General features: G+C 41.2%; 3 protein-coding genes across 3 annotated transcripts in view; all 3 read left to right on the top strand.

Moving 5' to 3' along the window:
- LOC116041441 (protein FAM102A) overlaps window positions 1-5213 on the top strand; it is a 32232-nt gene extending 27019 nt beyond the window's left edge. The window contains exons 8-12 of the mRNA XM_031287334.2: window positions 882-983; window positions 2489-2681; window positions 3645-3766; window positions 3870-3939; window positions 4030-5213. Of these exons, the coding sequence (XP_031143194.1) occupies window positions 882-983; window positions 2489-2681; window positions 3645-3766; window positions 3870-3939; window positions 4030-4075 (533 nt within the window). The 3' untranslated portion in view covers window positions 4076-5213. The remainder of the gene's footprint in view (window positions 1-881; window positions 984-2488; window positions 2682-3644; window positions 3767-3869; window positions 3940-4029) is intronic.
- Window positions 5214-11422: 6209 nt separating this feature from the next.
- On the top strand, window positions 11423-17033 carry dpm2 (dolichyl-phosphate mannosyltransferase subunit 2, regulatory). Its single transcript, XM_031287344.2, has 4 exons — window positions 11423-11529; window positions 15578-15667; window positions 16030-16132; window positions 16241-17033. The coding sequence occupies exons 1-4, from the start codon at window positions 11527-11529 to the stop codon at window positions 16294-16296; spliced, it is 252 nt and encodes an 83-aa protein (XP_031143204.1). The 5' UTR covers window positions 11423-11526; the 3' UTR covers window positions 16297-17033.
- Window positions 17034-19400: 2367 nt separating this feature from the next.
- pip5kl1 (phosphatidylinositol-4-phosphate 5-kinase-like 1) overlaps window positions 19401-22883 on the top strand; it is a 68574-nt gene continuing 65091 nt past the window's right edge. The window contains exons 1-2 of the mRNA XM_035991609.1: window positions 19401-19555; window positions 19715-19736. The gene's annotated coding sequence lies outside the window, so the exon portion shown is untranslated. The remainder of the gene's footprint in view (window positions 19556-19714; window positions 19737-22883) is intronic.

Raw genomic sequence — 22883 nt, 5'->3', positions numbered from 1 at the left:
GTTATTGTCGCGCGTCCCCCGCGGCCGTCTCCCAGCGTGTGAGTTGTCCTTTTCGGCCGTCTCCCATAGGTGGTAGCTCAAGCTTGACGTGCTTCGGTGATATTTTAATTTGGCTTTACTCAATGTGCATATGGCTTTTGACTTGTCTACGAGCCGTCCGGGAGTTTTGGAAAATAAAAAGCGCCATTCAGGATTTCATTGCTGCTGTCTTTCTCCATCATGCCTGCAGCCTGCAGCAGCAGGATGTGATACGAGGAAGTGGCAGCTTAATGATAAGTAAGGTGCTGCAAAGGGTCAAAATAGTAGCCTGTTAGGCACGACGCAAAGCCGAGTGAAGTGTAAAATAAATACTCTGTCTGAATTAGATCCTGCAGTCAGGTGTGTGTTGTTCCACTGCTGGAAATTCCGCCGGATGTCACTCTTTTCGGTTGTCCGTTTTCGGATGTCTCGTTACCTTCCACTTTCTTTTTGTTGTCATTCTAAACTCTGGTGGATTTATGAGGACTATGGCTAACTGCTCCTCAGATCTCTGCAGGGTAAATCCAGACAGCTAGCTAGACTATCTGTCCAATCTGAGTTTTCTGTTGCACGACTAAAACAACTTTTGAATGTACACGTTCTACCAAAACAAGTTCCTTCCCGAGGCTATTTTGCAGCAGCACTGTGGCTCCGCTCTGCGCTTAGCACCGCCCAAAACAATTGTGATTGGTTTAAAGAAATGCCTGCACCACTCAAGACGATTGTGATTAGTTTAAAGAAAAGCCAATAAACCCATCCTGGAATGCTGTGTGGACTCGCCAGGCTCTCCTCCGCAGTGCTGTGGAGGAAGGTCTGGCAATGCGAGACTAGGTGTATGTGTGTGTCTACTGTGTGTTCCGCAGGGCTTCCTGAGGAGGGAGAGAGTGTGTCCAGCCCAGACGAGGTCTTTCACTCCGGACATTTCCGCAGCTCCAGCTATGCCAGCCAGCACAGCAAGATTTCAGGTCAGAGAGCTTCCTCATGCTACAACCAAAGTCAGGACGGTTTACTTTCTTGTGCTAAGACCAGGGAGATGCTCTGATAGAACAACCTCAGCCTGAGAGTGTTACTATTACCAACACAATTTAGAAAAGTATTTACCTGGGCCCTAAAAATTGAGATTGGGTGGACTAATAGAGGGTAAATATAAACACATGGTTGTACTGTGCATCTGTCTATACACAAGGCTGGATTCGAACTGGGCCAGGACACCGCAAGTCCAGGAGCCCTGAAAGCTCTAGTGTTCGAGTTTTCGCTGATGATTAGTACCGAAGCTCTGAAGCCCAAAAAATGGTATTTGGGACAGCCCTGTACACTGTGTGACCAGTGGAGTGACGAGTGCGAGCACAATTTTCTTCTCTCTCTATCACTTCAGCTGTTGGAAAGTGGCATGAAGGAGGAGATCAGCTGCTGCCTTTAAAAAACCCCACCTGGATGCAAATTTACCTTTCCTATGATGGCGAAGGCATGACCTTACCTACTCTGCCTCTGATTGGCTAGTACTCATTGCCTTCGCTGGTTGGATTGATTAGGTTTAGACACAAGCCAATCAAAGGCGGATAGGGCAGGTTGTGTCTTTTTCATCCTAGAAATTTCCACCTGAACAAGTTTCAGGCTGTAGGGAAAGAAGCAGTCTACCAAATTTGCGTTTGAGTTCTCAACATGTGCTCTTTGGCAGGGATAAAGTCAAGGTGTACTGAGTATTATCGGCCGATATTAGGCATTTTCCAAACTGTTGGTATCGGCATTTATAATGGCCGATTAAAAAAAAAAAAATAAAAAATATTCATTCATCAGAATCATTTATAATGACAAATGATTCTGATAATTGAATATTTAAAAAATAAAAACGGACGAAACACCCTTAAACCATGTTCAGTGTTGGCTTTGCATAGTTTGTCCACCAGAGGGCGCTCTACAACGTCCCTGTTGGCAACACTCTGATTTTTTTGTTGTTATTGTCTTTTTGTTCAAAGGACTTCAAGTTTCATATCTTAAGTTTGTATTTTTATACATTTTATTTATCAGAACTTGTATATATTTTGATGTTCCTCTGTTCTGTTGAGACAATAAAACAAACTATTATTTTTAAACTGCATTATCATATTATTTTAGTAAGTCTCATAAGTGGACTCATAAATAACTACAAATAACTCATGTTAAGGAAATCTGTTTTTTCTGCATTTCTGGATTTAAAAGAATATATATATATCGGCCGATATATCAGATTTTTAAATCATCAAATATTTGTATCGGTATCGGCCTTAAAAATCCTTTATTGGTCGGGCTCTAGTACTGACTTTTTTGGCCTAGACGTTTCCCGGACAGCAGACCTGGATGCAGTGCACCTGGATTTTTGTGCTCCTCTCCTCTCCTCTCCTCTCCTCTCCTCTCCTCTCCTCTCCTCTCCTCTCCTCTCCTCTCCTCTCCTCTGAGCTCCTCTCCTCTGATCTCCTCTCCTCTCCTCCAGGCTACAGCACAGCTCACTCTCGCTGCTCCAGCCTGACAGACCTCAGTCACCATAGGAACGCCTCCTCCAGCAGCAATGTCTCCTGTGGGCTTGCCTCTAGCCCCACAGAGCCACACCGACAAGCAACTCCAACCAAACCAGAGAGACCTCCTCTACCCTCTGCAGCAGCCCTCATGTCCAACAGATCCTCCAGGTATATACACACGCGCCTGTGCTTTTGACAAAACACATTTGCCCCTGCCAGTCAGTCAACAGGGACCTACCAGGAAGAGAGATGTAAATTATGACATGATATTACTAAAAGGCTGTGGGAGCACAAGCTGAAAGAGGAGAGGAAATAGCGTAAGAAAGATATCAAATCGGGAGAAAGTACCATGGACAGGAGAAAAGAAAGTGAACTACTTGGCACTAGGATTGAAAAAGTGCTGAAGATCTGAGACTGCATATTGCTCCATAAACAGCTGAAAGACTTTAAATGATTTAGATCGAGCAGAGGCCTGAAAGGTAAAGTGAAGGCTCAAGACAGCAGTTAAAGCTGGCAGGAATTTAAGTCTTTGAAAAATATCCTATTGTCCCAATTTGGACCATACACATTTGCCAACATCAGATTATTGCCCCAGATTTCCCTTTCCTCCATAATAAAGCACCCATTGGAAAATGTGCTTACAAAATGTATGTTTAAGTGAAATGTGGGACAACAACGGGACACGGACCTCAATCTCCTGGGTTAAAGTCTTGTGTCGTTTGACCCATCCACCACCTCAACCTGACTCCTTACGCAGATTTTCGGGCCCTTGATACTAATCGCCGCCGTTGTTGCTTTTCATCAACTATGTCATCTTACAGCGCCGGGGTCGAGCTGCTGCATCCCATACAGACGCTAAAGTGTGCTGTTTGCGTCGGTATCTGAGGCTGAGAGCCACTGACCAAGCGGAATTTAATGGAACAGAGGAAGAAAATATTTCATTCTTTGATACACACACTTGTTGTAGGAGCTACATATTGTTGGTTTGGGTATGCACATGGGTTTTGTTAATAAGAAAAATACAAAATGTCACCCAACCAATCCTGATGAATTTCTGTATGAAGCAAAACCTTTAATATGTATATCAAACAATCTTCTCTCTCTGGTGGTATCCATCTTGCCCAACAACAGGAGAAAGAAGGACACTGTGGAGAGGCAGCCCAACTGTGTGGACGACACCCGCATTGATGCAGATGACATTGTGGAGAAGATTGTACAGAGTCAGAACTTTTCTGACAGCAGCAACAAGGAAGGTAGGACAGAGTTTAAGTTTTAAGGATTTAGTTTCAGCTCAACAATTTGTGTTATCACAGCAGTACCTTCTCTTTCGGATTCCTTTTTTTTTTTTTCTTTCAGACAGCAACTTGAGACTGTTTGTGAGCAAAGATGGGACCACTGCCCTCAGCGGGACACAGATCGCCAACAGGTACAGTTTTACAACAGGTACATTGATTTGCTGTGTCTTTTTACCAACCCACTTTTAACTAACTGATCTTGTGTTTCTGTGTTTTCCCAGAGGAACACCTGGTATTTTTGAGCCGGTGGTCATCGAGACTCACTGAAAGATACTGTAATTTAACATGTCTCCAGCCTCATCAACTGGTTAATGATTCTGTGACATCAGATTGTCTGTGACTGTATGTGGAAGTATGTGCATACTTTATCTTCAGTGCACACAACTTGAAATAAGACTACTATGATATATATATATATATGGAACCTTTTTTAGTATATATTTAATTGGGTGGTGGGAGGTGTGTTATACATGATTACTGTATTTTCTCAAATAATGGATGGGCCTTTTTTTCTTTTTTACTTTAAATGATAAAAGAATCAGGCCTTTATTTCTATATTATATTATGTATATTAGGTAAATTTGAAAATATTCCCATCTGCTCCCGGTTGCTGTGTTAATTTACAGGTCTTGTTGTTTGCTGTTAATACAGGTTTAACACGTCCTCTACATATCTGTTTTACATTAAAACAATGCCATCAGTCCAGGGGGAATATTCCTCCTCTTTTATTGTGCAGGAAGTGTTGAGTTTTACAGCAGCTTAATAGTGGCAAAGTACAGCAAAGTAGAATCGACCCAAATTAATTCAACAGTCAGTGAGAATTTCAGAGCCTGGCAGTCTGGAGCAACACATGTTTTTATCCTCATGCACAGGAATTAGTAATCTCTAAAATTACCTAATTTATGTGCACAGATAAGCAATTTGTACTCAAGTTAGAATTAATATCAAGTTACTTTAACAGCTGGAATATGAGATGCCTAAAAATACTGAATGCATTTCTTCATATTCTTCATATTGGGAGGACATTACATTCATTTCAGTTGTCCTTGTCCCCTCACCACTCTTTTTTTACACAGTTGTGGTGCTACTCATCATAATCAATACTGGCATTGCAATTTTCAGCAATTATCCTCTGTTGCCTTAGAACAGTGCCACGTCACTGATATATCAGTGTCCTAAATTTCAATAAATCACTGACCCTATTCACTGTATAGTGTTTTACTACCTGCATTACTCAATAAAGGATCAGTCTGAAACACACCCAGTGAAACTTTGACCGTGCTAGGTGCACAAAATACTTGAACAATACCCTAAAAACCACTACATTGTGGGAATTGTAGTGCAACACTGAAATATTTGTGCGTTCAGAAGGGCCTCGTCAACTCGTGAAACTGAACATTTCTGAGTTTGCTACCAGGAAGTAGCACCTGAGCAGCTTGCTAAATACAGGACAGACTATGATACCCAGTGTTTCACTTTAACACATGATGGATAACTGGAAACATTGTAGAAACAGTGTATCAGGTTGATATCCATATAACTTGGATTTCTCTATCATAAGGTATAAATACATGTAACAGCCTGGTCAGTGTTTCTTTAGTCTGGATCAACGACAGTTCATTTCCAGGGGATGTTCCGGCGATGTGTGTTGCCGTTGCCGTCTAACTCCGTTCTCTTTGAGGAAAAAACAACAAACTTGCAAACTAAACGCTGAAAATGGCAAGGACAACAAGGCAGGACTGCTTGGTTCTTTCAGGGAATGATTGTAAAGATTTACAAAGAATACGTTTACAGCATTTCCTCTCTAACTGGGACGTTTTGGGACCGATTGGTGGGATTGCTGTGGACAAATACAAACGGAGATACACTGGTAAGAGCAAATGACTTTAACCATGTATCCAGCTAATTTAAATAGCTTACATTACTGTATTATGTAAACAGTTAAGTTCATTTAATATTGTATGTGACGTTTTCTTTTGCGGGGTGCAAATATTCCACCAAAACAAGTTCTTTCCCGAGACTATTTTTGCAGAGCTACTGTCGCTGCGTCCGGAGCTTATTGCCCCCCAAGGCGATTGTGATTGGTTTAAAGAAATGCAAACATCCCCAGGGCATTTTTTTCTTCTATCCTGAAATGTATCTGTGGAAGAGCCAGACCTTACTCCCAAGCGCAGTGAAAGTAGGTCTGGCAATGCGAGACTAGTGTTTCTCAAACTTTTTCAGACCAAGGACCACTTACCCAATAAATAAAACCTCATGGATCTAACTGCCAGAATATCCCCCAAAACAATAGGCCTCCTACTTTAACAGTATATTACAAATTACAGACAAATTAAATGACAGTTTTTACAAAAACGCTTACTAACTTATTGTTTATGTTGCCATCTTGATGAGGAAGAATGGTGCTGCTTATGCTGAAACATCAGGGAAGCAATGTTTGTCTTAAGCCATTGATCCATCTTGTCAGTTGACAGTAACCGTAAACTTTATTCCTCCGTATTTCCTTCAAATTTCGTACCGATCATTTGCGATGTAAATTGGAGGCAGCGTCGCAAAACGTTAAGCGTTCAGCCAATTCAAATAATAATGTTTGAATTTACGTATGAGTTTATTTTTTTTATTGAAAATGACACATCTATGCTCCTCACTATTAGGCTTTGGAGTTGCTGGCAGACTGTTTAGAATTTTAATTTAAAAACATGATATTTTACCAAATGTACTCGCGGACCACTCTCTGAGAAATACTGGCCTACATCATGCTCAGGCTAATAATAGGAGAGTTTATGTTTAGTGTCCATTATTAACATCCCACTGTGGCTTTTTTACTAGTCCAGTTCATGTAAGATTTACTACTGACTATACAAGTCAAATATGATTTAATATGATTTTATCATGTCATCATTTTCTGGCTTTACGAGTTGACGAGGTCCCACCAAATGCAGCACAAGAGTTAGGAAAGGCTCTTATTGAGGGCAGACGTCCTCTGGACAGACTGAGTCAAAATCAGACTGAAACTGAAATATAAGCTTTTATCCTCTTATTATATTTTGATGACTGTCTATTAATATACTATTTTGCACATGTGTACTCTATGAGGAGGATTGTTAGGTACCACTTAAAGGAAATGGATATTGCACGGTTGTCGAAAATGACATATGACATGTTCAGTTTTAAAATTTCCTTCCTCGTTTCATTCCAATGCTCTTGTTATAGAACAAAATGTAATTTGGTGAATCTGTCGAAGGCTGCTCTAATGAGACAGCACAAAGCTATATATGTGTGTATATATATATATATATATATATATATATATATATATATATATATATATGGCCATATGTAACCGTCCATTCTCTGCACTTCCTAAGTACTTTGAATTTGAATGCTCTTGTAAAATAATCAAGAATGTAAGGTTTTGTGGTGATGTACTGGGAGCTCTTTCAAACTTTGGCCAGATTAACTCATATGTTTATTAACTCTATGTCACAACCAAAGCTAAATTGCAAAGGCTAATATGTTAGCAAACAGTTTCCTATTTTCACATTCAACAGACACAGAGCAACATCAACATTCAGTCAGAGTCTTGTTTCTGACCTCCTGCTGAGTGTCCAATATTCACTCTCCTTTTCCCTCTGGTTTGGTCTCCACCAACTCCCAAGAAGAATATACCTCTCATAGTTATACATGTAGTTCTCTACAGCAGTGGTTCTCACACTTCTTTCAGTAATGTACCCCCATTGTATTGTTTTTTTAAGCCAAGAACCCCCTGACCAGCGCAAAACATAAAAAGTATGTAAGGGGTGCAATAAAGTGCTGTCAATGATAGATTTACTAAACAACAACGCTGTAACTGAACATTTAAATGCTATACTTCAAATGTTTAGAATCACCACTAAATGTATTTATTATTTTATGATTTATGCATGACATATTTTTAAATTAGCATTTTGAAAAAAATCTCACGTACCCCCTGCAGTACTCTAAAGTACCCCTAGGGGTACGCGTACCCCAATTTGAGAAACACTGCTCTACAGTATACATGGGCCCAGTCCCTCCCTGTACTGATAGAGTATGTGGAGTTTCATTCAAAAACCATGGTTAGACATGTAACCATCCAATCTATTTTCAGACCAGCAGGCTGGTCTACAGATGTGTACAGACTTATATGTAAAAACTAATATTTTAGGTGAGAAAGGATAAGGAGCCATTAGGGTGTGGTCATGAGAGATCTACAGTAAAGGGAACCGTTGTATTGGTGAATTGTCTACTACTGTGATTTGTTCTAAAATACTTATTCTTTTGTACTGGACCGTGTGTAACCTGTGACCTTATTAATTACATTTATACAAATAAATGTCTCTTTGCATGTGGTGAAAAGGTTTTCCCCTACGTGATCATTTGAAATTAAACAGAATTGTTGCATAATAACATTAGGATTGTATTGCATTTGTAGCTGTAATACTGATTTAATTTGCATAGGAATGAGAGTTTGGTAAAAAGAATAAAAATTATTTTAACTTTTGTAACTTATTAAATACAAATTAGGCTTAGCAAATTGGACCTACACTTGTCAAATTAGTAGAATTATAATAAATGCATATATAAAACACTTAACGAATATGTTAAATTAACACATTTCTGTCTACATGTTTGGTACACTTTTGTTGTCCTCAAAAGTTATTGGTTGTGATTATGTATGTACATGAACATATACATATTGTAACTCCAGATTTGTTTTCTCTCCTTGTATTGAAATGCAGGGAAATGTATGTAAAAGGCATATCAAGAGTGGAGCAATGAATTATGATTTGCGTAAACCAAATAAAATGGTTAAGCATGGAATCTGAGTGGTGGAAGTAACAAAAGTTAATTGATAAAAAATGGAGAAGATGAAAATGCATGTGAAGTGAAAAATAGAGTGTTAGAGTTATTCATGCGAATGATACATGAATTTTAAATGGAAAAATTGCCATTTTGTCCATCAATTTAAACTCAATAACAAATAATGACAAAGAAAACCTGTTTATTTGCAAATGTATTAGCAGAAAAGACCCCACCCCTTCACTGCCAAAGCTCCATAGTTTAAGTTTTTTTTGTTAACTACTTTTTTTGTTGTTGTAATAAACAGTCTTTTAAATGTCTTTTAAAATAACGACGGCCAATGTTACGAATTCCCCTCAAATAAAAATGATCTAAACCAAACCGAAGCCTTCGTTTTGTTAAAAGCACCACTTTTCTGAATGTGTTAACTGGCACGCAACATGTAACAATCTAACGTCTAATGTATTAACAACCACGCAACTAACTTTATGCACTCATAACAAAATGTTTGAGGCGTGCGTGCATGCGTTTGGACTAAACACGGTGGTATATGATCTTGGAAAGCAATTTGACAACATTGTAGTAAATATATTCTGGTGTTGGCCCACCTGAAGGACATCACAGTCCCCTTGCTGGACCCCCTGCAGTTTGCCTACAGGGCTAACCTGTCTGTGGATGATGCAGTCAACTTGGGGCTGCATTACATCCTGCAACACCTCGACTCTCCAGGGGCATATGCAAGGATCCTGTTCGTGGACTTCAGCTCGGCGTTCAACACCATCATCCCGGACATCCTCAGCACCAAACTCACCCAGCTCACTGTGCCAGCCTCCACCTGTCAGTGGATCACAAACTTCCTGACTGACAGGAGTCAGCAGGTGAGGCTGAGAAACATCACATCCAGCTCCCAGACTATTAGCACTGGCGCTCCCCAGGGGTGTGTGCTCTCCCCACTGCTCTTCTCTCTCTACACCAATGACTGCACCTCAGGAGACCCATCTGTTAAACTCCTGAAGTTCGCTGACGACACAACTGTCATCGGCCTCATCCGGGACGGTGATGAGTCGGCCTACAGACGGGAGGTTGATCAGCTGGCTCTCTGGTGCGGTCAGAACAACCTTGAGCTTTAACACGCTCAAAACTGTGGAGATGATCCCGCCCACACACACACACACACACACACACACACACACACACACACACACACTCTTCCCCCCATCACCATACTCAACAGCCCTGTGTCTGCTGTGGAATCCTTCAGGTTTCTGGGATCCACTATATCCCAGGACCTAAAGTGGGAGCCCAACACTGACACTATCATCAAGAAGGCCCAGCAGAGATGCTTTTGCAGATGTACTTTCTGCACCAGCTCAGGAAGCTCAACCTGCCTAAGGAGCTGCTGATCCACTTCTACACAGCCATCATCCAGTCTGTCCTCTGCATGTCCATCACTGTCTGGTTTGGATCTGCCACCAAAAAGGACAGGAGCAGACTACAACGGACAGTTAGGACTGCAGAAAAAAATCATCTGTCAGGGTTTTGGTATTTTGTGGTGTGTATTATTTTTGTAGTCGGTTTCTGTTCTGTATTGTGCTTGTTTCCTGTTTTATTTTGTAGTCTGTCTTGTCTCCCTTGTCTTGTCTAGCTTTCTTCCTGTCTTTGTTTGTTTCCCGCCTTTTTTGATTTGTTCCACCTGTTGTGTCACCTGCCTCTCGTTCACTCGTTACCTTGTGTATTTAGCCTCTCTGTTTTCCCTTGTCTCTCGTCAGATCATTGTTTGTGTCTGGTTTTGTTCCTGTCAGCATGTCGTAGCCTGTTCTGTTGTTTTCTGCCTGCTCCATTTTTGGACCGCCTTTGGTTTGCTCCTGTTTTTGTGTTTAATAAATCCTCGTGCTCATTACTCCTTCGCCTGCTCTCTGCATTTGGGTCCACCATCCTCGCTAACCATGACATCATCGGTGCCAACCTGCCCTCCATTCATGACTTATACACTTCCAGAGTCAGGAAACGGGCAGGAAACATCACTGCAGACCTATCTCACCCCTGACACAACCTGTTCCAGCTATTCCCCTCTGGTAGGCGCTACAGAGCACTATACGCCAAAACCAACAGACTCAGGAACAGTTTCTTTCCACAAGCCATCACTCTGATGAACAGCTGACTTCTGACTCACAGTGTCAGGTTCAATTCCTGTGCAGTAACCCAGCAACACTGTCTCTAATCAGCACCTGTTTACTGGTTCCACTTATTATTTATTAATCATTCTCTATTTCAGAGCTGTTCATATTGTAATATAATACTTATATAATAACATAATACTTATTTATTCCAGCATCCTTTGCATTATGCTCCATAATAAAATAATAATAATTTATTACAAAAATAATTTAGCCTACTCCTGCACACTTTGCACTCTTCATTGCACTACTGCCTCAACCTGTATATATTGTTTGTTTTTGTTGTTTGTTTTGTATGAGTAAGCACATTGTGAGCAATGTATAATCCAAAGCAAAATTCCTCGTATGTGTCCTCATACCTGGCAAATAAAGCTGATTCTGATTCTGATTCTGATATTCGGTGCATCAAAAAGACAAGCTAATCCAGCACAAATTAGTGCATAAAAAGTCACCAAAATAAAGTATTTGAAACTCATAAGTAAATACAAATAGAGGGAAACTGAAATAATGTCCACTACCCCTACTACTAACCTTCCACTAGTCTGGCTACGGGTCTGTATCATACATAGGCTACGGTACATGAAGTTGCAGTAGCTTCATTATCATTATAACATGTTTTTGCAGGTCAACCAGTAGGGGGCAGCAGAGACCCTCCGATCCATCTTGTCAGCCGGATTTATCAACAGGAAGAAGAACAGCCGGAAGCGTCAGCAAACAGAAATGGTAAGAAAGATAAACTGATTAAACTTAAACAAGTGGATGTATTGCAGCTCTTTGAAGCTATAACGTTAACTGACTGATAAGCAGACTAAATCTTTGGACCGTTTCATCCGATAATGAAGCTACGCTGGCTAAAGCACAGTTAACTAACGTTATAGACAGTAACTGTTAGCTAGCTAACGTTAATCTTCACGTTTATGAGAAACATCTTAGACACAATAATGTTAGTTTATAACGTCAACGTTGGCTCTGTAGTTGGCGTGAAATCAATTATAATTCGCGTTTTGTGTTCGTTTTAGTTTATAGCAAATGTAATTAACTAACTAACTTGCACATGTACTAAACCCGTAAACAACTTGTTAATCACAATTCCCTCAACTTTACAACAGGTTTCCCCAAAACGTTCCTTCGCAAGTCATTTATGTAACATAAACTAACATTAATAGGTTTGACGCCGCAATGTAGCATTGTTAATTCATAAACTAAATGTATCTGATGTTGTGCGACATGCGTATGTTTGCAAATTTATAAGCAAATCAACTGTTAACTAACAGATATTTGAATGGAGTTTGTTCTATAGTTTAGGACATCACGGATAGCGACGTTTTTCAATCCATCTCAGCAGTGAGGGCAGGTCTGTCCGAACACCAACCCCCCAAGAAAAATGTTTAGTGTTTACCTGACAATATATTTTACTATCATTACATCTATGACTATGTAAGGTAGTAGCCTGAAGTAGGCCACTAGGCGGCACTGTTGCCATCACTGTAACAGATGCAGTTCAGCAATTTTCGCTTTTTTGTACCCTACGAGACACCGTAGTTTACACTTGATCTGTGTAGGCCGCCGTGTTTGTTTTAAAACTGTATGTACTCCGTTAAGGGGATGAGGGAACCAGCCTTATCTGTGACAATATAACCAGATGGTCTCAGCCACAATCTTCAACCCAGCGTCCCGTGCCCCCTTCTCTCTGCACTTCACCCCTAACACAACACAACGCAGAGTATCGCAGCAGTGCCGAGGGGTACCTCCAGGCGGCAGACGCACAGAGGGAGTGGGTTACAACTATATCTATAGACTATTTCCAATTTATGTTATATTACACTGACTCATTTACCGTTTTAATGTTTCAAGATGTTTGATATCAGGACGATGAGCTGACAGAACTGACAAGTTGAACGTTGTCCAATTAGAACGTTTAATAGTCGACTCGGAAGAAAGTGAACATTTTGACAAGAAACTACATCAACACAACAGTATGTGGAGTTAACCTGGACGGGCCCAATAACCTCTGAATAGTTCTACTTGTTGTTAAATTGCAATGTGAGCGGCAGCCAATGGGGGGTGCATTTCAAAAAATTGATGGCTAATTGCAAATTTTATCCGACTGTGTGTCGCAGTTCAGCAGGAGCTCAGCAGGCTAAAGGCTCTTAAGGCTCTTTACGCTAGACGCATCCAAGGTGGCGCACGCCATCCTGACGTCAAAATGACGTAATATCCTGCCGGCGCGCGCGACAAAGCGGAAACAGGAGGCCTGAACGAGTTAGTAGTTATTTTATGGCGAATGAAAGGCTTGATCCGACGAAGTAGGTCATCGAATCAAATCGAAGCATTGACGGCAATGCTGCTGCCGGTTCTGCCGTTGTTTATCTTTTTCTTCTTCTTCTAGTCCGTAGAAGGAGGAATGTCTGTAGCCTTTGCTCATTAGCGCCACCTCTGTTCAGGAGAAGACTGCAACTAGTGTCGCGAGCACCAGCGCGGGTATAAATCAAGGGGGTAAGCTTCTCCACGGACCGCGAACCTCCTATGGCGCCATTTTAATGCTACAAAGCGATCACCTCCTGTTAGCATTCCATTGACTGCCATTCATTTTGGCGCCACTTTGACAGCGAATAACTTTACATCTGAAACGTTTAAAGACTCTATTTGTCCATTGTTTATTTCTAAAGAAACACGACAATGTATAAAAGGCTCCATTGCCTTGTACCTCACGTTATGGCTCCGTAGCAGACGTTTTTGTAAAAATAGGCTAACGATTGAGTCATAACCACGCGACTTACTGTCGCATAGTAGAGGAATTACCGTATAGTACAGGAGAAGCGCGCAGGCAGTTTCGTCTCACATTAGCTGTTTAAGTGTAATTACTAATGTTAACTAGCATTTTAGTTAGCAATAATTAGCCTGTGCCTATGTTATCTCCTTACATATACCTACGCTCTCCGTCTCTGCAAGATTGGGAATGATTGAGATTTCTCTTGGCACAGCTACCAGAAGACTTACAACTTTCAGACACGTTGCTCACGGCACATTTACGTCGTCTCTCTCAGTTGGAGGTTGCGCAGTAACGCTCAGTGCTCACCGGAAAAGTGCTTCTAACGGCCTTCACTGGTCTCCGTCCAGAGCAACGGTATCTGTTGGTCCATTCTTATATACAGTCTATGGTATAAATAGTCACGGCGATCCCATGACGTCACATTTGCACGTGCCAGCTGGGCTGCGTCTAGTCATAGGCATTTATACGCCTTTATACACTAGACGCAGCCCAGCTGGCGCTGAGGCAAATGCCGAGACCCTGACGGAGCTCCAGGGCCTGCAGCTAGCCGATAGGATTGAAGGGACACCAGCAGCTAATGAAACCCCTCAAATTCACAAAAATGCATTAAATTGAAATCGGACACAAGCGTTCGCTTTGTAAGACCTTAGGGTAGCTGTTATATAAGTGGCGTGACGAAATTCAAACTGTAAATATACTATAGTTATGCTGGCAGCTGGCCAGCTCCGCGGAGCCCCGGTTGTCCAGTAACCCAGAAACGGTGACTTTCTCCTTGGTATGGAGCGCAGCGGGGCTGCCGCTGTCTCGTCAGACTGTGGACCTCCTGAAGTCCGACACGTCTTCCCAAATTTGCAATTAGCCAATTTTCGTAAAATGGCCCATATTTGAGCTTTATATAGTTGATTTCTCGTATAAAAAAAAAGTCTCAGAAGTGAATTTAGTAACGAAACATTGCAGTGTCTGAAATATGAGACCTGCTGTCTCGTCTCCAATGTATCTGTATGTGGTTCCTCAACCAATCAGCGTGCAGCTCATCTAAATATTCATGAGCATACCATATTTGGAAGAAAAGCTCCCGTTCCAAATAGAGCCAAAACACAGGGATGCATAAGGGCCCATAAAATGGCAACCGGGCAATTTTCAGCCCAATCAGTGTTACATACCCTATTAGGAGACCTTAAGGAACAGTGTGAAATACCCTATATAATCATTCTATCACCCCTTTAAGTAAAAAAAAAAAAAAAAAAGATTATTCAGCTAGTAGCACCTAGGGCTGCTCGATTATGGAAAAAAAAAAAAACCTGTTATGTTGGTCAATATTGAAATCAGGATTATTTAACACAATCTCATTGACTACTCATTGACTTTTGGAAAGATGCCTTTATTGAACTTGAAAAAGAGTAAAACAGGGCACCTGGGTAGCTTACCTTGTGGAGCGCGCGCCCATATATAGAGGTGTACTCCTGGACGCAGCAGCCGCGGGTTCGACTCCGACCTGCGACCCTTTGCTGCATGTCGTTCCCTCTCTCTCTCTTCATGTCTTCAGCTGTACTGTACAAATAAACGCCTAAAATGCCCCAAAAATAATCTTAAAAAGAAGAAGAAAAACAGTTAAACAAATCAACAGTGAAAACACCTTGAACTGTGAAATGTAATACTTTTCCCGTTGAAAAAATAATCTAAGATTGAGTTTAGCCTTCGGTAGGGGCGAAAGTGTGCGTGTCATTCAGAAAACAAGACAAAATAAGAGTTTACTTGCAGATGTAATGTGTGAAATGTTTTTCTGGATTATATTGTTTTTGTGATTGCTTGGAGCCAAAATCGAAAATGCGATCAAAATTCGATTAATTGCACAACCCTAGTTATCTGCACTGTTATCCCACATTCATTCAAGTTCATCTGGACAATATTTCAAATAATTTGGTTGGGATTTAAAGTTATGCCGCATATAACACCACCAAATGCCTTCTGCTCAGTTTTTCTTTTTTTTACATTCAGGCTACAGGAGTGGATCAAGCAGTTGGCATGAGTCTTGTTGTCTTCAGCCTCCTGTTGTTCACATACTACTCTGTCTGGGTCATCATCCTGGTAGGTTCTGTTTATGTCCCTAAAACCCTTATAAGAGACCTAAACCTTTTTTTTCTTCTAAAACCTTTCTGCTGTGTCCACACAGTACAGTTTATAGAACAACCAAAAGGAGGGAGGCTGTCAAAATACATGTCAAAATTATTTAAGTAAGCACATTTTTACCCCTGCAGTAGTCTATATCCACGATGTTCCACTTCTGGGATTGCTCCGTTGCCGCCGGAAATTCCACTGTCTCACTTAATTATTATTACATGCATAATTACCCTACATGTTTTACATGATTGCATTTTAATAGCATGTTTAAGAAAACTTTTTAAATGATATATATGATGTGGTATTCCGTCCTTTTTTTTTTTTTTCAGCCTTTCGTGGACAGTGATCACGTACTGCACAAGTATTTTCTTCCTCGGGAATACTCAGTCATTCTGCCTGGCATTGCAGCAGTAATACTGCTCCTCTGTATAGGTGAGTAGACAAAGCAGTCTGCAGATAACCCGCTCTACATGTTAAATGTGGCGTGACATGTGTGTAGTGTCTATGTCAATGTTATTACCACTCTTATCTTCTCCACAGGGGCCTTCACTGCAGTTATCATGTGGAAGAATCGCAAGCCAAAAAAAGTGGACTAATCTCAGGATGTTGGAGTGACTGCTGTGGATTATGGGAAAATAGCCTTGATGCTAAACCGTCTCTTGTGGCCCTGACGTTAATGCTCACAGAATGAGAATTGTACAAAAGAAAGTTTCCTGATATTTATTTTATATTTTGGTTCTATTTTCAGTTCTGTTCAAGTTGATAATTAGAAATCAGCTACTGTGTTTTAAAGCTGCTATGTGTCGAATTTGAAAACCTTCGACTTCAGTGAGAGGTAGATTATAAAAAGACACTGAGAATGAATATTGTGAAACAAAATATAGACTGCAACAATGAGAATAACTTAAAAGATCCCATTTAAAAAAAATAAAAAAAAAACGACACAAAATCACTGTTACTATGACTGGTCTGTACTCTAGTGTTCAGATCAGTCACAATGTTCTCTCCTTTAATAGGTAGTACACAGTGTTAACAGGAGTTAATTTAGCTGAAGGGTTTATGTCAATGACATATTTAATAGACCATTAGGATTTCATTGGGATCAAGTAAATAATGCCTCATATAAACAATCTACTGTAAAAGGGAGAGCTTATGTCAGTATCGTGAACTTCATAGGCGTCTCAATAGACCTTTACCTAATCAGATAGCATATCGGCTCCAAATTTGAGAAAACCCTGATTATAAGAAGACAGTCCCCTTGACAGTGAACATTAAGGCTTCAAACAACCCATAATGCATCACTCTCTGTAGGAGCCAGCATTACACCAGTACTCTCCCAATTCTAAAAAAACAATCTGACGCGAATACTTAAATGTCTTGTCCTCAATATATATAATACAACCCTCCCTATTTAAAAGGTACTTTCCAAAATGTATTATGTTTGGGCCAATATGACAATTGACAGTAATATGGCAGGATGGAAGGAGGTGGAATATATGTCACTGTGTAAAGAAATGACAGAATTCCGACTATTGAAAGCAGCATGGGTCTTAAATTCTGTAAATACTGTGACAATGTGTCCATTTTTGTAGTCTGTGAAAGTACGAATGATGTTAATTGTATTTTTTTGGGCTGCAAACCAGCATTTTATTTGATACAAACCAACAGTAAGGCTGGTAATGGGGCCAATGGTCCATTTTCTTTGATAAATAAAATGTTGATGCTGGGAAAGTGTTTTTTTGAATTACAAATCCTTTGTTTATCTTGATAATTGCAGATCTGCAGTACAGTAGATGCTGTAGCTCTAATTGTAACAGTCATAATAGTAACACTAGCAATGTGTTATAATGTGCATGTTAGTAGTAGTAGTAGGCTTATAAGTAACTAGTAGCAGTAGACTACTACTGGGAATAGTAGCTTATCCAAGTACTTTATCTTCCAGTGTTGCATTTTCCTCCTGACTGCTGCCCTCTGTGGAAAATAATCACTGATACAGATTATGGACAGTCACACAATAATGGAGTTTATGTTTAGTTTTCAAACAGTATGTTTCTCGTGTACCATAGAACAGTGGTTCTCAACCTTTTCGAGTCGCGACCCCCCAGAATAATGAAGTTTGTGTTTAGACCCCCTTCACCCCTATCGACAACGAGAGAAAGGGAGCTGCAAACTGTTGGAAACAGCTGTTTCTACACGTCTTCCCCCTGCTGATTTTGAGTGATTTTGTTTTGTGAATGCTCTGATTAATACATGTAAACAAATAATGCTTTGTTTTAACGGAAGTTTAGTTTTAGCAGCTAGCACCTAGCCTTTCTCCCCAACCATCTGGTAACCCCCAGAAATTTACTTGCGACCCCCTTGGGGTCCTGACCCCCAGGTTGAGAACCACTGCCATAGAAAATGATTCATGGGTGATGACAGCTAACCAATGAGTTTTGCAAATACATTTTTTGATCTTTCCCAATTGCATACATTTTTGGACACTCAAACTGGTGGACAGGAAATGTAGTGCACTATATAGTAAACAGGGAGTGATTTGGACACAGTCATGGCAAACACAGCTGCTAAACATCAGCATGTTAACATTGTCACTGTTAGCATGTTAGCACTCTGACATCACCGTGCCTATAAGTAAGGCCTCACTATAGTGTGCTCGATTTACCCTCCACGCTTTTATTTCAGCAAATGAATTCTGAGCGTATCTGCTGTGTAGTGCCCTCAAAAATTCCAACGATAGCTAACAATCCCACAATGCATTTCATCATATTTTATAAATGCAAAAAATTACCTTTATGCCAATCTACACTAGCCTGGCTTCGCCCTCCTACGTACTTCCGTTCAATTTTCATTTTCCTTCAGTACTACGTCTGGGTTTTCAGTATATTCTTGGGTTTTCTCCGGCCAAATCTTTACCGGTCTAATTAGCGAACAGAGGGAGTGGCTGAGAACGATGATGTTGAGGATGTGTGCTAGTTTGAGTTGTTGTTCCGTAATTGCGGCGGAGAAAGATGGGAGCGAAGCCATTCGGTCCATTGTGGCAACACTGCCAAATATCCAGAAGTTAAAGCCCAAGCAAGAACAATCTTTGCTGAGTTTTGTTGGTGGCCATGACGTTGTGGCCCTCCTCCCCACGGGGTTTGGGAAAAGTTTGATTTTCCAGCTTGCTCCGTTAGTAGTGAAGGAGTTGGCTAAGGCAAACGCTAGTGATGCTAGGTCGACGTCACGACCAAACGTTAGCGATTGCAGGTGCAACAAGAAGTTTGCAGGTTTAAAACCAGATTTCTACATTGTCCAAGAGACACAATTGAGTTGATTTTAAGAAAGTGCTGTAATTAGCACTCCAATAAGCAGGAGTAGGTGCACTAAAACGAAGCAGTTTTTCCAAGTTCAGACCGAGCTTGATGAACATGACGTAAAAGCCAGTCAGCAGATCGAGTCTGATAATGTCCCTCTGAGTAACAGAGAAGGTCGTCCCAGTTTCAGTTTTCTGCATTTGGAAGAGTAAGGCCCTGTTCAGACAGAGTGCCTTTGCAGGTTGCAAAACGCCCTCTGGCTGATCTAGTGGCTAAGTAGTTACATTACAAACCCTATTTTCTTTATGTCACAGCAGGTCCATCAATTTGCTGCTGCAATGCTGCTGCTGGTGATGACAGGACAGAAAAAAACGAATAAACTTACTTGGCCTAGGTAGCCATAGAGGACCGCCTCAGTGGCAGTAATAAGCATCAACCTCCAGGTTGGTAGCCAGATCTGTTATGATGATGTTATAAATGACTTTGCCAGCAGGAAGGCACCTCACTAACTGCTGATTTAGGCCACGATCAGACAGCGCTTTTTCAGGTTGCAAAATGGGAGGCGCAGTCACTGCCTTTTTTGTTAGGCTTGCTAGGCAACCAACGAATCACCTGTCCTTAGCCAACCATTATTTTGCTGTAAAGTTAATAATTTTGGGCGCCTTTCAGGTTTGAGTTGAAGTTTTTTCAAACGTTAAGGGAGCTGTTGCAAAAATGTGAGGCGCTCAGCAACGCACAAAGCAGAGAGCGAAACACTTAATTCTCATTGAAAATACAATGAATGTAATACAATTACAAAAAGCCGCCCCAAGCTGCTAAAACGCGCTCCGTCGGATCAGGGCCTTAGGGGCTAACACACCAAGAAGGTTTTGTTTTAGTTCCTTTAAAATTTTACTTTTACCTGTTACTAGACATTTTGCCTTTTTCTTGGGCAATTTTGTATAAACGTTTTATTCAAATAGTGCTCTGTCTTATTCAAATAGTGCTCCTTCTTTCTTTCTCATTTCATCACTGTACAGACTTTGAACAATATTATTAGTTATTTGTAATAAATGTATGTCTTCACCATATGGTTGCCTGTGCATCATATCTTTTTGGTTGTGTCTAGAGCTGCAAAGATTAATCGATTAATCAATTCGTTGTCAACTATTAAACTAATCGGCAACTATTTTGATAATCAATTAATCGGTTTGCGTAATTTATTTGAAAAAAAGTATAAATTCTCTGATTCTAGCTTCTTAATTGTGAATATTTTCTAATTTCTTCTCTCTGGGACAGAAAGCTAAATATCTTTGTTATGATTGTGTATTTGTTCTGTTTCCTGTTTTATTTTGGTAGTCTGTTTTTCTCCCTTGTCATGTCTTGTTTTACTTCCTGCATTGTGTTTTCCCGCCTTTTGTTATTGTCTGCCCCACCCTGATTGGTTTCACCTGTTACTGCGTGCTCATGTCACCTGTCTCTTGTTTCCTCGTTACCTCTTGTATTTAGTCTCTGTGTTTTTCTTTGTCTGTTGTCAGGTCATTATTTCTGTGTTGGATTTTGTGTGGTGGTCTATCCGTTTTGTCTCTGTGTTGCTGATTTCTGTGATTCCTGTTTTTGGCTGCTACCACATTTTGAATCAGAATCAGAATCAGAAATACTTTAATAATCCCAGGGGGAAATTATTTTTGTTACCACTCCAGGTATACAAACAACATATACAAACAACATATATTATCCAGAATTTACATGTAGAATAAAAACAAATATACAGTAATAATATATAAAATATGAAATATGAAATGAAATGTACAGTGAATAAAATATGAAATGTACAGTGTTAATGTGCAAATAGTGCAATAAAAAAGAGAAATAATTGTCTATGTTGAGATGATTATAGTGCAATAGAAAGAGAAGTGATTGTCTATGTTTGAGATGAGATGATTACAGAGAGGGGGTGTGTGACTCTCTGAGGGAGGCGTTGTAAAGTTTAATGACCACAGGCAGGAACGACTTCCTGTGGCGCTCTGTGGTGCATCTGGGTGAGAGGAGTCTTCTGCTGAAGGTGCTCCTCTGCTGTGCCAGTGTGTCGTAGAGAGGGTGTGAGACATTATCCAAGATGGACTGAAGCCTGGACAGCATCCTCCTCTCAGCCACGGTCGTCAGTGTGTCCAGCTCCTCCCCCACGACACCACCAGCCCTCCTGATCAGTTTGTTCAATCTGTTGGTGTCTGCGACCTTCATCCCACTGCCCCAGCATGTGACAGCGAAGAAGATAGCACTGGCCACAACAGACTGATAGAACATCCTCAGCATCGTCCGGCAGATGTTAAAGGACCTCAGCCTCCTGAGGAAAAAGAGTCGACTTTGGCCCTTTTTGTAGACAGCCTCGGCGTGTCTAGTCCAGTCCAGCTTATTGTTTAAGTACACCCCCAGGTACTTGTACTCCTCAACAGTGTCCACAGGGACCCCCTGGATGGAAACAGGGGTCACAGGTGATTTCGCCCTCCTCAGATCCACTACAAGCTCCTTCGTTTTTGTCACATTGAGCTGCAGATGGTTCAGCTCACTCCAAGTGACAAAGTTGCCCACAACAGTCCTGTATTCAGTCTCATCACCCTTTTCTATGCAGCCTACTATTGCTGAGTCATCAGAAAACTTCTGAAGGTGGCAGGACTCAGTGCAATAGTTGAAGTCCGAGGTGAAGAGGGTGAAGAGGAAGGGAGAGAGGACAGTCCCCTGTGGAGCTCCAGTGTTGCTGACTACCCTGTCAGACACACAGTTCTTTAGGCGTACGTACTGTGGTCTGCCCGTCAGGTAATCAACAATCCAGGACACGATGGGGGCCTCCACCCATCTCACCCAGTAGAGCCAGACGGATGGTGTTGAAAGCACTGGAGAAGTCAAAGAACATGACTCTCACAGTGCTCGCACGCTTGTCCAGATGAGTGTAGACTCTGTTCAGCAGGTAGATGATGCTGTCCTCAACTCCCAGGCTGGGCTGGTAGGCGAACTGTAGTGGATCAGTGAAGGGCCTGACCATAGGCCTTAGCTGCTCCAGGACGAGCCTCTCGAAGGTCTTCATGATGTGGGATGTCAGAGCCACCGGTCTGTAGTCCTGAGGGCCGCTGGGACGCGGCGTCTTAGGAACAGGAACGAGGCAGGACGTCTTCCACAGCACGGGGACCCTCTGTAGGTGCAGGCTCAGGCTGAAGACTAGACTTAGTACTCCACACAACTGGGGGGCACAGGCTTTAAGCACCCTGGGAAATACCCCATAGATGACCTTGCCTGCTGTTTTCTGGACACCTCGTTTGTATGGATTTTCATTTATTAAATCTTCAAGCTCACTACTTTTTCCTGGCTGTCTGGGTCCAACATTCTCTGAACCATGACAATCTTTGAGTTGTTGACAAAACGAGACATTTGAGGACGTCATCTAGGGCTTTGGGAAACACGTTTTTCACCATTTTCTGACATTTTATAGACCAAACAACTTATAGATTGATCGAGAAAAAAATCGACAGAATAGAACACTAAAATATGCATCAAACTTTAACCAGGTCAAGCAAGAGGCCCTGAGAAGGACATAATAGACAAATACTGTACTGTATTTGTTGTAGTCTATTTAATGTTGCTGCCAGTAGCAAACCGTGACTCCTAAACCTTGGCCCTCTGACACCCCTTCCCTCATCAGAAAAGATAGCAAACTACCAGCCTTCTGTATCTTCTGTTATAGTACCGCAGACGTTACTTACGACAATTTTAGCTCTGATACAAAAATTAAGACTACTCCAGTCTCAGAAATGCAACAGGTAAACAGCATGAGAGAGTTATCACCAAAAAGAAAACAGCTAATTTCTTAAGCAAAATGCAAATCCTCCTCACAAATAATCGCATCATCACACAAG

The sequence above is a fragment of the Sander lucioperca genome, chromosome 14 (genome assembly GCF_008315115.2).
Source record: "Sander lucioperca isolate FBNREF2018 chromosome 14, SLUC_FBN_1.2, whole genome shotgun sequence".
In the NCBI taxonomy this organism is placed as follows: Eukaryota; Metazoa; Chordata; class Actinopteri; order Perciformes; family Percidae; genus Sander; species Sander lucioperca.
The sequence above is the reverse complement of the archived record's forward strand: the minus strand, read 5'-3'. Positions and strand labels throughout refer to the sequence as shown.